Below are 13403 nucleotides of genomic sequence, written 5' to 3' on the forward strand. Positions count from 1 at the left end.
TATTCAGCTCTTTTTATTTCTATCATTAGTCTTCTCTGTAGAGTATCCTGGTGCTTCGGTGACAGAGGCCCCTGCTGCTTCAACAGGCCTGTGTGCAGTCAAAATTGCAGGTGGCTGATTTGGCTTTGAGCCGGGAGAGGACAACCTAGGGCCGGCTCGTGCTCCCATAGACTGGACCAGAACTCAGGTGCCCCTGAGCCCCCACAGTGGATTTAGCTACAGCACGGTTAGAACTGTGCCTGAACAGCCCCATGGGTCTCTAAAGACGCTGCTGTCTATGGAGATAGACAGGTTTGTGTGCAGAGTTCTGTGCAGACTGTTGGAAGAGACGCACCCTGTGCTCTCTCCTCGAGACTTTACCTTCCCTTCTTCCTGAGCCAAGTTATGGCTTGTATTGCCATGACATCTAGCAGCCTCAGTCGTGGACCAGGACCCCTGGTGCTTGGCGCTGTACAAATCCACCCCAGACAGACAGTCCCTGCCCCAAAGATCTAAAGGAATGGGCCCTTCACATAGAGGGTGCTGGTGTGCTGTTGTGGATGGTGAGCACATGCTAAATGGTGTCGACACTGCTCTGGCGATTTCACCCTGCCAGGGATCTCCTCTCCCCCTGACAGTGGCTCTTCTAAGGAATTTCAGCCCCTCCCAGGCCAGAAAGGGAGAGGGGAGATTTGCTTCACCAAGAACCTCCAGTAAGAAAAATGCTTTGGCTTGTGTCTCTGGAGGCTGCCTCCCCCCATCCCTCCTCTGCTTCCCTCATACCCCTCCTCCCATGAACTCCAGGGATCTGACCAGCTCCCCTCACCCCTGCTGGAGGATACAACCAGCCCTGCAGATTTCAGTGGCAATGACTCAGGAGCTGGCGGGAAACGGGTCCCAGGACTTCTCGGACGCAATCAGAAACCGGTTTCCCCTTGAGCTTTCCACTGCCCCCAGCAGGCCAGTTAGTGCAGCGGCCACCCCACAGACCCTGCTGGAAAGGCGCTTGGGTACACTCTCTGTGCAGCCTGGCACTGGAACAGCCTGCATGGATCCTCAGGCTGCTCCTATCTCTGCCTCTCTCCCCCACCTTCCTTCTCCAGTGTCTTGCCTCCCCGTCTTTCCTCTCCCACTCCATCCCCCCCCCAAGCCCACCTGGGGTCAGCCGTACCCTGCCTTTCTAAGGCCAGGGGCTCCTAGATGGTCTCTCGTCCCTTGTGGCCTGAACATCTACCTGACCTGGTGCAGAGCCCGTGGCCCAAAGAGACCCACCCAGGCTCTCACCAGCTGGGGGCGCTGTGCCTCCGAGTTCCGCTTGTCACCTGGCAGCAAGTCAAAGCCTCTGAGTGTCTTCTAATGCCTCCCTTGGATTGGCTGAGCAGAGCACAGGACGCCTGGGTCCTATCCCCAGCTCTGCCACCGGCTCACTGTGCGCAGGACTGGCTTTAGGCCTATTCCACCAATTCCCCCCAATCGGGCCCCGCGCCAAAGGGGGCCCTGCACCCAGTGAGAATCCCTTCCATGGCTAGAGGCTCCTTTTTAATTTTTACTCACCCGGCAGCACTCCGGGTCTTCGGCAGCACTTCGGCGGTGGGTACTTTGCTCTCTCCAGGTCTTCGGCGGAGGGTCCTTCAGTGCCGCCGAAGACCTGGAGTGAGTGAAGGACCCGCCGCCGAAGATTTGGAGCACCACTTGGTGAGTGCAAGCCCCAAGTGTTTTTTAAAGTCATCCCTGCCGGGGCCCCATCGAAACTGTTCAAATTGGGCCCCACACTTCCTAAAGCCGGCCCTGACTGTGCGGCCCCTGGGCAAATTCCTTCCCCTCTCCAAAAAGGAGGATAAGGCAGGTGAACCAGCATGGGGAATTTCCAGATGCAAATCTGAACCGAGGGGAGTTGCTCACCATTGCTGCTTTCATGTTAGAGAACAGAAGGATCTGTCTGAGTACAGGGCTGGGGAGCCAGGACTCCTGGCTTCGCTTCTTGTCTCTGCCACTAAATGATCCAGGTCGAGCCGACAAGATGCTTCAGTTTCCCCATCAGGAGAATGGAGATAAGAAAGTTAGCCTCTCTTAGGGTATGTGGGGGGTGGGTGGGAGACATAGTTACCATCTGTAAAGAGCATTGTAACAACACCTGCCCAAATGAATCATGAGCTGGATTTGAACCCAGAATCTGCACCAGAGGCGTCTAGTACTTGAGCTACAGGAGCAGCTCCATTAGCTGACAGTAGTAACAGGCTGTTATCCTCTAAGCTGGATCAGTCACTAGAAGAAGATGCAGCCCACACTTCACAAGAGTGTTAGATTTGAATCCAGGGGGTTGTGAAGATAGACACTTTAACGACTATGCGGCACCGTGACACTGTAGTGACAGGAGCCATTATAAAGCACCTTAGACAGAAGCCCATTATAACCCTCTCCGTGGGGTGGATCCATGCATCTCTTGGGAGTGCCTGGCGCAATTCTTTGACACCCACAGATGGGGCCTAGCAAATTGCAGCATCTTAGGTATTAGAAGGCAGAAGGGAGAGGAGGAGAAGCCAAGAATCTGTCGGGGGCGGAGAGAGGTAGCCGTGAGGGGTAGGGACAGCTTGAGTGGCTGCATCCGTGTGGGGATGCAGGGATGTGATGTGGCACCGGCATCACGGATCTGCTGCTCCAGGAGGGAAAAAAAAATAAGACAAGCAAATGGGTTTGTTATTTTTCTTCTTGGGAATAGCCAGCACAGCCTGTCCCCTCCATCTGCCGCTCACATGAGCAGCCAGGGCCTCTGTGGAAAGAGGGGATGGCCCCACCGCCACTGAGGTCTGTCGCACTGCCATGTTCTCTTTGGAATCTACAGATCAGAGCGTTTCCCCCACCGCAGAGACCCAGCCACCTTCGGATGGTGGCAACTGACAGCACACGACAATACCACATGGGCAGCTCACTCAGCACTGGAAGGCAACTGCCTCTGGGACGCAAGGTGGCAGCCGTTTAACTGAGTGTGCAAGGATTGGAATGCAGCCGCTTCTGGGGTAGCACACAGCAGCTGTTTAACAGCCATGCTGCACAACTGTCGGGGCCAGGAACCAAGGAGACTCTTGTGACTTACTGGCCCAGCAGGGTGGAACGCTGGAGGCAGATTAGAGTTACTCATGTTAGAATTTGCACCAAACCCCAGTACTGACGTCTTCGCGTAGGCAAAAGGTGAAGCGGGGCCTTTAATACCACAGCCCCCCCTAGTGCCCCGCTGTGCCAGAAGGGATTTCTCAAACATCTCTCCCCTCACGTCCCAGCAGCCCTACCTGCACCATGCAAAAAACCCCACTGCTAGCAAGAGAGCCCAGTTGTTCTATTGCTGTGGGCAGGGCAGGGCATTCTGGGCAGAGCTAGACCTCGTCGCATTCCCCTATAAAAGTGGGACTCAAGGCCATGTCTACACTGCACACCAAGCCTGGGCTCTGACTCAGGTTTGAACCCCCAGCTCCCTTTCTGTCCACACACAAATCAGCCTGATTCACATCAGCAAGCACTCAGGACCTGGCTCCTAGAACCCAGGTAGGGGAGTGGGTCAGAGCCCACAGTCTGAGCCCTGCAGTGTGGACTCAGCTCAAGCCACAGACCTGGTCTGGACCATGCAGTATGGACGTGTTAGCTCAGTTGTGGGACCCGGGTTTCCAATGCAGCGCGGATGCTCCAACACCGAGTGCACAAGTCCAGCTCCCATGCAGACCCAGGTTTGCAATGCAGCACAGACAGGGCTGCGCCCAGATCTCCAGCATTCCCAAGCCCAGCAAACTCAAATGTAACAGCAGCTCCTCAAGTCGATGGACACTGTCCCTGCCACGCAGGAGGGGAGACACCCTTCAGTGGCCTAATGGATCAGGCCTCGCTCTGTCACTGGTCTGGTGTGCAAATCCCTGAGCCTTTGTTTCCTCTCCCTCTTTGGACTGTAAGCTCTTTGCGACAGGGACCGTCTCCCTGTGCAAAACAACATCCTGATCTCAGCTGGGACACACACTGCTCCACACAACACAAACAATTGTCAGCCCGGTGCATATTGAGCCCCGGGAGATAGATCGCTGCAAGGGGGTGGGATTTCATTGTTGTGCAAGGATACAATAGAAATAATCATACAAAGGTTGCATCACGCTTTCCCTTGGCATAATGCTCTGAGGACCCTGATGTACCAACTGCAGGATGAACATGAGCCCCCTGTCCTAGAGAGCTTTCTCCCACATTGCAGCAAGAGTTCATGGACGCAGAATATAAATGCAGTGGGGGCGAGGGTGTCTGGGCCTTGCACTGAACCAGAGCTGGGTGGGGAAGCGTTTTCCTGTCCTCCAAGAATTTGAAATTTTCTCCGTCCCGAATCAGATGGAAAAGTTGACTTTGCAAAGTTTCAGGAACCAAAAATGCAACTGGGTCAATCAAAAGGTTTAGAGAGGGATGGTGGGGAGCCAGCACAGACCCCCCCCCACACACACCCCTTAGCCCTAGAAACAAAAAGTCATTTTGCCCTACAAAAATGCACCTTTTTTCATGGGACATTGACAATTTGGAAAGGTTTCTCCCCCCCAAAACAAAACAAAACCCAAGTTTATGAATTGAGAAATTCCTCAGAACTGACCCTTTCCCTCCAAACACTTTTGGCTTTGACGAATCGGTGCTTTCCGACGGAGAAACAGGCTTCCTGCCCAGCTCTGTGCGGAGCCCCGCGTGGCTTCTCACGACACAGTGCCACGTTTCTGACAGTGGAGGGCAGCAAGAAGCCACCCAAAATCCACACGCCAAGAACTCCAGCTGGCTGGAGTGAAACTGCGGCCGGCCCTGCACTGGGGCTCAGGACAGGCTGGATGGGACCCTGGAGGTAGCTGCTCTGGGCCCCTTGCTCCGTCCCAGCCCCGGCTGTTGCACAGGTTGTTCATTATAGGCATCAGACCCATCCCGCAAGCAATGCTTGGAGCAAGGAGCTGATCCCAGGCTGGATCTTTCCAAAGGGGGAAGAGAGGCCAACCCTCTCCCTTCCACCCTGCTACATAGCAATGGGCCTTGGGATTCAGAGGAGTGGGAGAGCAGGCTCCCCCCAAAGCAGTGAGAGCCTCAGCCAGGTGCATGATACATACCACTGGCAGGGCACCAAGTAGGGTGACCAGACAGCAAATGTGAAAAATCGGGACAGGGGTGGTGGTGAGGTAATAGGAGCCTGTATAAGAAAAAGACCCCAAAATCAGGACTGTTCCTATAAAATTGGGACATGCGGTCACCCTAGCACCAAGCCATCAGCACTGAGTGCCCCCCAATGGATGCGACCTGGTGCATAGGGGTGCAAAGCCACTCAGGTTTGGCAGCCAATCCCCACCCTCGAAACCCACATGGTGCTGCGACCACCCATGCACCAGGTGGAGAGGCCACTCAGGTTTGGCCCCGGACCCCCCTCCAGTCATGACAGGGCCATATGGCCAAACCAGAACAGGTCGTGGGGAGCCAGCACTGCTCCTCCTTGCCACTGCCATGGGGCCAGCTCCTGCATCGGGGGGGCTGCCTCCCTCCCTGCCACTTCCAGTGGCCCTTGTGCCCTCTGCTCTGCCCACAGGCCTGGCTTAGCCACAGCCTCATGAGCTGCAAAGTGCTGCATGGGGCAGCTGGCCCAGCGCCACGTGAAAAATCTCTGGGGTCATCCCTGGACTAAAGAGCCACAAACTTTGAGCCGTGCACTTCGATCAGACCTTCAGAGCTAGGCCCGAGGGCAAAGCGCCAGCCCCCAAACCCCACGGGGCTGGGATGGATCCAGACACTGCACCGGAGCCCATCTCAACTGCTTCTCACCTCCTCCAGAGCTTTCAGGGCCTACTCTCCTCCTTCACCCCTACGCCCACCCCCAGCTTTAGGCAAGGTTCTTGGGGGATCTGCTCAGGCCTGCCCCTAAAGCTCCCCTCCCACCGCTATCGCACCCCCCCCCCCATCACTCAGCACTGGGACCCCCCAAGTCCCATTGACACTCCAAACTCACCATGTCCGGCCACTCTCCCCACTGGGCCCAGCACTCTCGTGGGTTAGCAGAGGGAAGAGCGTCGGAGACTGGGGGGGCGGCGCACGCTGGAGGCTTCCCGGGAAGGGGACAGCGAGTGGAGCCTGTGAGGAGAAGGGTGGGAGGCACAGAAAGGTGCCGCCAACCGCTAAGGAGTCAGTCAGGTCCCAGGAAGCTTCTGAACCCAGAGGCCCCGTCTGCCCTTCTGCAGCTGCTCCTGGGGTCAGCTCTTGCTCACGTGGCCAGCTGCTGAGCATAGTTCATCTCTGCAGGAGATGCCGCAGCCTCAGATCCCTCCCTGTCTAGGCACAGAGGTAGTGTGTGTTAGTCTGTCAAACAGCTTCTCCTCACTCTGCTTTGTCTATTTAGCTTGGGGGTTCTCAAGAGACCCACTGTGCACACACATAGCGAGCGACAGTCCCTGCCCCAAAGCCCTTACAAGCTAAATAGCCAAAGAGAGGAAGAGGAAGCAAAGGTCCAGAAAGGGGATGTGGGAATAGAACCCAGGCATCTGAGTCTCTATCCATTGGGCAGCACTGCCTCCCAAAGTGCTGGCTTGATGGCTGTAGCGGGAATGATCCCAGTGTAACCAAGAAGACTGCTGGGAAAAAATGTTACTAGAACTTTGTTGTTTTAAGCCTTCTATGTTATTAGGCAAGCAAAAGACAATCCCCAGCAACATTCCTGACCACACAAACCCACACCCATCTGCAGCATAAAAGAGAGAACACAATCCAGCTTGTATGTCACTGACAGCTTCAAAGCACCAGCAGGTGAGCTCTGATCTGGTGCACCTGAGTGGAATTATGCAGGCTCCCAATCTAAACAAATGGAAACAGCTGAGCAGCAGGTCACTGGTAAACCCAGGTGAGAGGAGGGCTCTGATGTGTCAGTTTCACTGCTCTATTACTGGTATTATGGGAGTAGCTTTAGGCCCAAATTAGGTCAGGCTGCAGGACTCCCTTATCCCAGGCACTGTACACACATAATGTAAGTTTCCTCAGGCTTTGAAGAGCCCAGTCCATCTAAGCAGCCAAGACCAACCAAGGGAGTAACAGGATCCCCATTTTATAGATGGAGAAACTGTGGCACAGAAAGATGTGACTTCCCCAAGGCCATCAGGAAAACCACAGCAGAGCCAAGAAATGAGTCCAGAGCTGCATTCCGGGAACCACAAAAATTCACTCCTCTTCTGTAGACTCCCCACCCTCATGGCCCCTGGAGGGGACGTGTGGCAAAGCAAACTGTCCTCATCTGGCACCCCCTGATGGGAGATGCTGAGACCCTCTGGCCAGGTCACCTCCAGGGTAACAGAGAGTCCCATAAACAAGAGGCTAGTGTCCTTCCATCAGGTCTCCAACACCTGGGTCTGGGTCTTTTTATCCTGTTGTCCCAGGGCTTTCAAGAGTTCTTAGACTCTTATACCAGGGGACTTTGCACCCCCTTCGCTGGGAAGGGAAGCCAGATCCCTCCACTCCTCTGAGTTCCAGCCCAGGAAAACTGCAGCAAGCAAGCAAGGTGCAACCCGGTTCATTAATAGATCTCCAGCTTCTCCTCACCCTCTCACACCCATCACATCTGGGAACAACTGTGAAACTCATCAGAGGCTGGTCAATTTCCCTTGCCACAGGGGTGGGAAGCTGCCTGCCTGCAGACTCAGGCAGATGGTGTTCCACCAGGGCATATTCAGAGAGTTTTCTTTACAACCGTAAGGGCTAGATGAATATTTTTTAAAAGCAAAAGCTGAGATTCTGCCCAAATAGATGGACCTCTCTGATCCTCAAGGAAAACTCCCCAGGAGCTTACAGCCAAAAAGATTTTTCAAGCCCCTGCTATCCAGCATCTTTAGTTTGGGCTTCTATAGTTTTGGGGGGTGGGGAGGAGGAGAGAAGAGGGTAAAAAAAATGCTAGAAGGAAAAGTGAAAACTGTCTGGACTATCAGAGAAGCCTGGGCTTCAGTTTGGGATGCCTGAGGGTGCTTTGAGTTTGATCAGAGTGGTTGGCTCAGCAACAGAGGAACAGCATATTTGTCCCCAGGCTGGATGGGAATGGTGGGTCCCATTAATGATATAGCCCCCCCCCCCCCCCGGAAGAGTTGTGGAGGGGTTATGGGGAAGTATCTGAGGACAGACACAGACTTAACTCCTGTCTCCATGTGTCTCTGCAGAGGTGTTAATGGGCCAACACACATCCAGGATCCCCTCCCCCACCCTGTCAAAGCCTCCCCCCCATCAAGGATCACCCCTGCCGATTCAAAGATTCCCCCCCATCCGTCCAGGAACCCCCACCTCCAGAATTCACCCATCCTCTCAAAGATCCCACCTCTGCATCCTAATTCCTGCCCAAGTTCTGCCCACCCCATCCCATTTGTAGGATTCCCCCTCCTCTAGAACCCCCTCCCATCCAGGATCTTCCCTCCTCCTGCAACATCTTCTGTCTCTGTCCAGACTCTGCCCTGTGTTCAAAAAACTCCCCCCTTACACACACATCTCTATGATCCCCTCCCCCATGTCAATAAGAATTCCCTCCCCCAACCAGGATTCCCCCTGCCTCGCAGAAAGTCAGTTATCCTCTGTCCCTGTCGAGAATCTGACCCCCCATGTCAAAAATCTGTACCCCAACATCTCTATGATCCCCTGCCCCATGTCAAGAATTTCCTCTCCATAGCATGAATCCCCCCCATCAATCACTCCCTGTGCCTCTTCCCCCCATATAAAAATACCCCCCACCTCTATGATACCCTCACCATGTCCTGGATTCCCTCCCAAGTCAATTACCCTCTGCGCCTCTACCCAGAATCTGACCCCCCCGTCAAAATCTCCCTCCCTATGTCCAGGACCCCCCCAAATCAATCACCCTCTGCCTCTGCCCAGAATCTCCCCCCCATGTCAGAAATACCCCCCCCCCCACACACACACTTCTGTGATTCCCTCCCCATGTCCAGGATCTCCCCCGCGTCCATCACCCTCTGCCTCGGTCCACAATCCCCCCCCTTGGCCCAAGTCGCTGGGTGGGTTGTTCTGAGAGCCCCCCCCGGCCCGGCCAGCTCCTCGGCCCCCCTCCCCCGCTCGCTCCCAGTGGTTCCTTCCCCGTCTCACTCCATCCCCTCGCTCCAACCAGCGCCGCCACTCCGGAGCGCCAGCCAGAGCGAGCCCGGAGCGAGCCAGCCGGAGGCCCCTTGCGCCGGAGCCGTGGAAATGGTTTGGCGGCGGCGCTGAAGCCGGGCAGGGCGCGGAGAAGGCGAGAGACCCCCCTTTTCCCCCCAGCTCCGCGTCCCGGACCCCCTGATCCCCCCCTGCCCCCGGGCCAAAGGCTGGAGCATGCGGAATCTGCGGCTCTTTCTGCTCTGGGTTGTGACTCTGGCTGACACGCAGTGCCAAGGTAAGGGGGGGCTCCGCGCCCCCACCCTTTCTGTGTCCGCGGGGTGGGGGGGCGAGTTTGCAAGCGGGTCGTGGGAGGATGGGCGAGGGCAGAACGAGCGCGGGGGGGAGCGAGATGGAAAATCCCCCCCCCGAACCCTACTAACCCCCCCCCCAATTCCTTCTGCAAACGCAGCAGCGGGGCCTGATCCTGGTGAAACTTCAGTGGCTTCGCTGGAACGGCTCCTGATGGGGGGAGGGCCCCGCTTCTTTCGTGAGAAATCGGGGGGAGTGGGAATTGCATCTTCTTGGATCTAAAGCTGGGGGGGTTAAGGGGGAGCCGCTTCCAGTCCCCCCCCCCCCCCAGTGTAACACCGGTGGGCAGTCTTGGTTTCTGCCCTTTATTTGTGTATTTGTGTTGCTCGGAGAAAAGTTTGGTGGCAAAGGAGCGGGGCGGGGGGGCCCGGAAGGCTGAAGGGGGGAAAGTGGGGGAGGAATGGCAGAAAGGAGAAGTCACACGGATGCCAAGGAAGGGGAGGAGAGAGCGGGACGGGGGAATGTGGGGGGAAGGGCAGGGGAGAGGCTGCGATTTCAAGTTATAAAGGGGGGGGGGGTCCGAGCCGTGTTTGTACAAGTTCTGCGGGGCTAGCCCCTCACGGGGTGCATGGGGGGGCTGCTTTCCCGGGAATGTCCCCCTCTCCCGCGCTGGGGAGCGGCTCCCAGGCCAAACCGCTGGCTGGAGAACAGCTGGGGCTCTGCTGCTGGAACCAGCACTCCAGGGAAGGGGAACCCCGGGCTGGAAAGCTTGGGAGTTGGCATTAAACCCTGCTCTGTGCCTACTTGCGGGAAGCCAGGGGGGGCTGGGGGTAGCTGGACTGGAGTCCCGAGTGCCCCCCCGCCCCGATCCGGACGGGGATCCTTCCTGGGATGCCTTGTGCTGATGTCAAAGTAAAGGAAAAAAAGGGGAATTTGTGTTTGGAGCAGGGGCGTCTGTCTGTGAGATGCCCGGGGGATCTCTCCCCGGGGCAGGGAAGCTGGGGGTGTGTGTGGTAGAGGCGGAAAGGGAAAGATTTCCCCGGCTAAAGGAGTAACAGCCTCCTTCTGCAGATGTCTCAGCTCCTCCAGGAATGCCTGAGCCTGGAGAGTTCTGGCTGATAAGGCTGCTGGGGGTTGTTTATCTAGCTGGTCGCAGGGACCTGTAGAGAGCTAGAAGATTCAGGCCTGGTTCTTCCTTACGGACAGAGAGCTGAGCTGCCTCTCAGAGAAATGGAGAGGCCCCAGGCTTCCACTGGAAAGTAAGAAGTCCAAGCCCTGCCAGGGTGGGCGGGGGGCGCCGGGCCCCGGGAACACATCCCCCCTGTTCTGATCTTGCCCGGAAGGTGTTATTGCTGTTTGTCCCGCGGTCCCACTCAGCGGGCCGGTTGTGCCAGGTGCTGCGCAGAGACAGGAGAGACGGTCCCTGCCCCATGCGCTCACAGTCCAAATAGGACAAGACCCCTAGGCCCATTTTACAGTTGGGGCAAACTGTGGCCTGGAGAGACTTGCTCAAAGGCCAACAGGCAAGCAGTGGCCGAGCCAGGGACAGAGCTCTGCGTGTCCAAGTTCCAGTCTGGTGCCCCAAAGGCACAGCTTGCCAGGCTGCCTCCTTCCCAGCTGTTGGCTGTTTCGTGGGGCAAATGAGTTGGCTGGTTCTGGGAGTCTGTGTTGTGGGAACACCATCTTCTCTTGGGGCGAAATAGCCTCCACCGAATGGGGCATGGGAGCCTGAACTTCAGTGCGGGGCGGTTCCCCTCACCAGGGGATGAAACACCTCTGGGGGGCAGTTTGCAAAGGGCCCTTGCCCAGCCCCCGTCTCTGTGCTCTGGATAGAGAGGCCTCCAGTGCCTGCAGGTCCCTCCTGCTACAGCATTCATTTAAAGGGGGGGGGGGGAGTGTTGCTAAGATGCTGGGAAGAAAATGAGACAAACAGGGGTTTAAAGGGGAAAAAAAGCCTCTTACACTGAAAGATCAGGTGGGAGGGGGCAGGGCAGGATAAATACGTCTCATCCTCCACCCCCCCCCCCGTTGCAAGACTCTGGGAACCACCATGGGTCTTTATTTAAATTGAAGGAACAAAAGCTACAGTTTTCCCCCCCAAACTGTGACATGTGGATTTAATTGGAGGGAAGGTGTGTGTGTGTGTGTGTAGGGGGGGAGATGGTTGCAGGACTGAGAGAGAGTGAGCAGAAATATTTTCCTTTTTATAAATAGAACTCTTGGAAACCAGCGCGAGGGGAGCAAATGGGCTGAATCTGGTTTACTCCTGCAGCGGATTTGATCCAGAGGGTGGCTTAAATCCCTGCCTTAGGGAAGAATACCCCTGGGGAGGTGAATGGCTAAGCAGGGCTGGCGATTTAGGAAGCAGGATTCTGGGAAAGAGGAGGCTTGGGGATCCGTTTTCATTCCCTTTCGAATTAACACCCCTCCGCCTCCCGTTTTTCTCTCTGCTCCCCACTGCTCTGCATGACACCAGGGGAGCCACTTGTGTTATTTTTCCAGGGTTTGTGGGGTGTGCATGGGGATTCTTGTAAGTTTCTTTCTCTTGCCGACTACCTCCTCCTTTGGAAGCTGTTTGGATGGGTTAGTCTGGGGCAAGAGGGGTTTTCCTTCAGGGTTGTTATCAGGCAGAAACGGAGCAGGGATTTGGGGTTGCAGAGTGTTTGGGAAAACTGTGACCCCCCCCCCCCCACAGGAGATTTATATAAATGAGCTTTGTAGATGGAGAAAGGGGTGGGGGGGAAGTGCTGGAGTATTGGGGGAGGAGAAAGGACGGTGGGGGATCTGTGCCATTCATGTGGTTTGAGCTCGCGCGCGCGCGCACACACACACACACACACACACACACACACAAAGATGTTGAATGGGTTTCATCATTCTTCATTTCTCACTAAATAATTTTCTGTATCTTATCTAAATGAAACCCATTATTCTTCCCCCATTTCAATCACTCGCTGTGATTGTGCCTCAAATTGAAATATTTATTCATTTTCCGGGTGATTCTTTATCCCTTTCTCTCTGTGTGGGCTCCCCCCACCACCCTTTTTCCCTTCCTTTCAGGGAAGAGCAGCAAAATTGCAAGAGCAAAGACTACAGCTAATCAGGAGAAGTGCATGAGCTTCAGGAGGTGTGGGGTGTCAGCCCATGGGGGTGGGAAGTGGCTAGGGTAGAGTTTTGTAAGGAGGGGGTATACTGGGAGGTAGAGAGGAGAAGTGTGCTTCATATTGCCTGGAAATATGGGGTGGAAGGGGAGATGTGCTTCCCAAATCCCTCCCCCAACAGAAACACATGCATAAAATGCTTTGATCTTGCACCCCAGATGGCAGCTAGACAGAAGGAAGAGGGAGTGCTGCCATCAGCTGGCTTGCTCCATGCAACAGGATGAGCTACAGTAAACTGGTTACAGATCCCTTGTCATGTGTCACCACCGGGCACTTCACATCCTGCAAAAGGGAGGAGGAATTGGGAGTCCAGGACTCCTGGGTTCTATCCCCAGCTCTGGGAAGGGAGTGGTGTCTAGTGAATAGTGCAGGATGGTCTAGGTGTCAGGACTCTTGGGTCCCTTTTCTGGTTTGCTATGTGTCTGTCTGGCCTGCTTTCCTTGCATTTATAGGGCGGCCTCTGGGCTGTCTGTGAAATGGTGATAAACCCACCTCCGGGGGGCTGGGAGGTCTTAGTCAAGGTTTGTGATCCCCTGCCAGAGACACCCCAGAAGGGGAAGGGGAAGGTTACAAAGAGCTCACATCCCCATTCAGCGTGGGCTTTGCCTTCTCTTCCAGTCCCAATGAACAAAGTGTTCCTGTGCCTTTAATCCCCATCCCATCCTTCATGACCCAGACCTGGCTTCCCATAGCAGGGACCAGGGAGCCGTCCTGGCCTCAGTTAGGACAGAATCGCTAGGACTGGAACATACCAGGATAGATCCTTGGCCACCGAGAGTGAGAAAGAAAGAAAGAAAGAAAGAAAGAAAGAGGTGGATACATTTTATTTATCTTGTTGTTTATTGAGCTGTTTTC

The 13403-nt window shown here is 55.5% G+C and overlaps 1 protein-coding gene across 1 annotated transcript in view; it reads left to right on the forward strand.

The window, feature by feature from the left end:
- The first annotated feature begins 9291 nt into the window (after positions 1 to 9291).
- KIRREL1 (kirre like nephrin family adhesion molecule 1) overlaps positions 9292 to 13403 on the forward strand; it is an 83794-nt gene continuing 79682 nt past the window's right edge. The window contains exon 1 of the mRNA XM_032792241.2: positions 9292 to 9373. Coding sequence (XP_032648132.1) covers positions 9313 to 9373 — 61 coding nt within the window. The 5' untranslated portion in view covers positions 9292 to 9312. The remainder of the gene's footprint in view (positions 9374 to 13403) is intronic.

This window comes from Chelonoidis abingdonii, chromosome 11, assembly GCF_003597395.2.
Source record: "Chelonoidis abingdonii isolate Lonesome George chromosome 11, CheloAbing_2.0, whole genome shotgun sequence".
Classification (NCBI taxonomy): domain Eukaryota; kingdom Metazoa; phylum Chordata; order Testudines; family Testudinidae; genus Chelonoidis; species Chelonoidis abingdonii.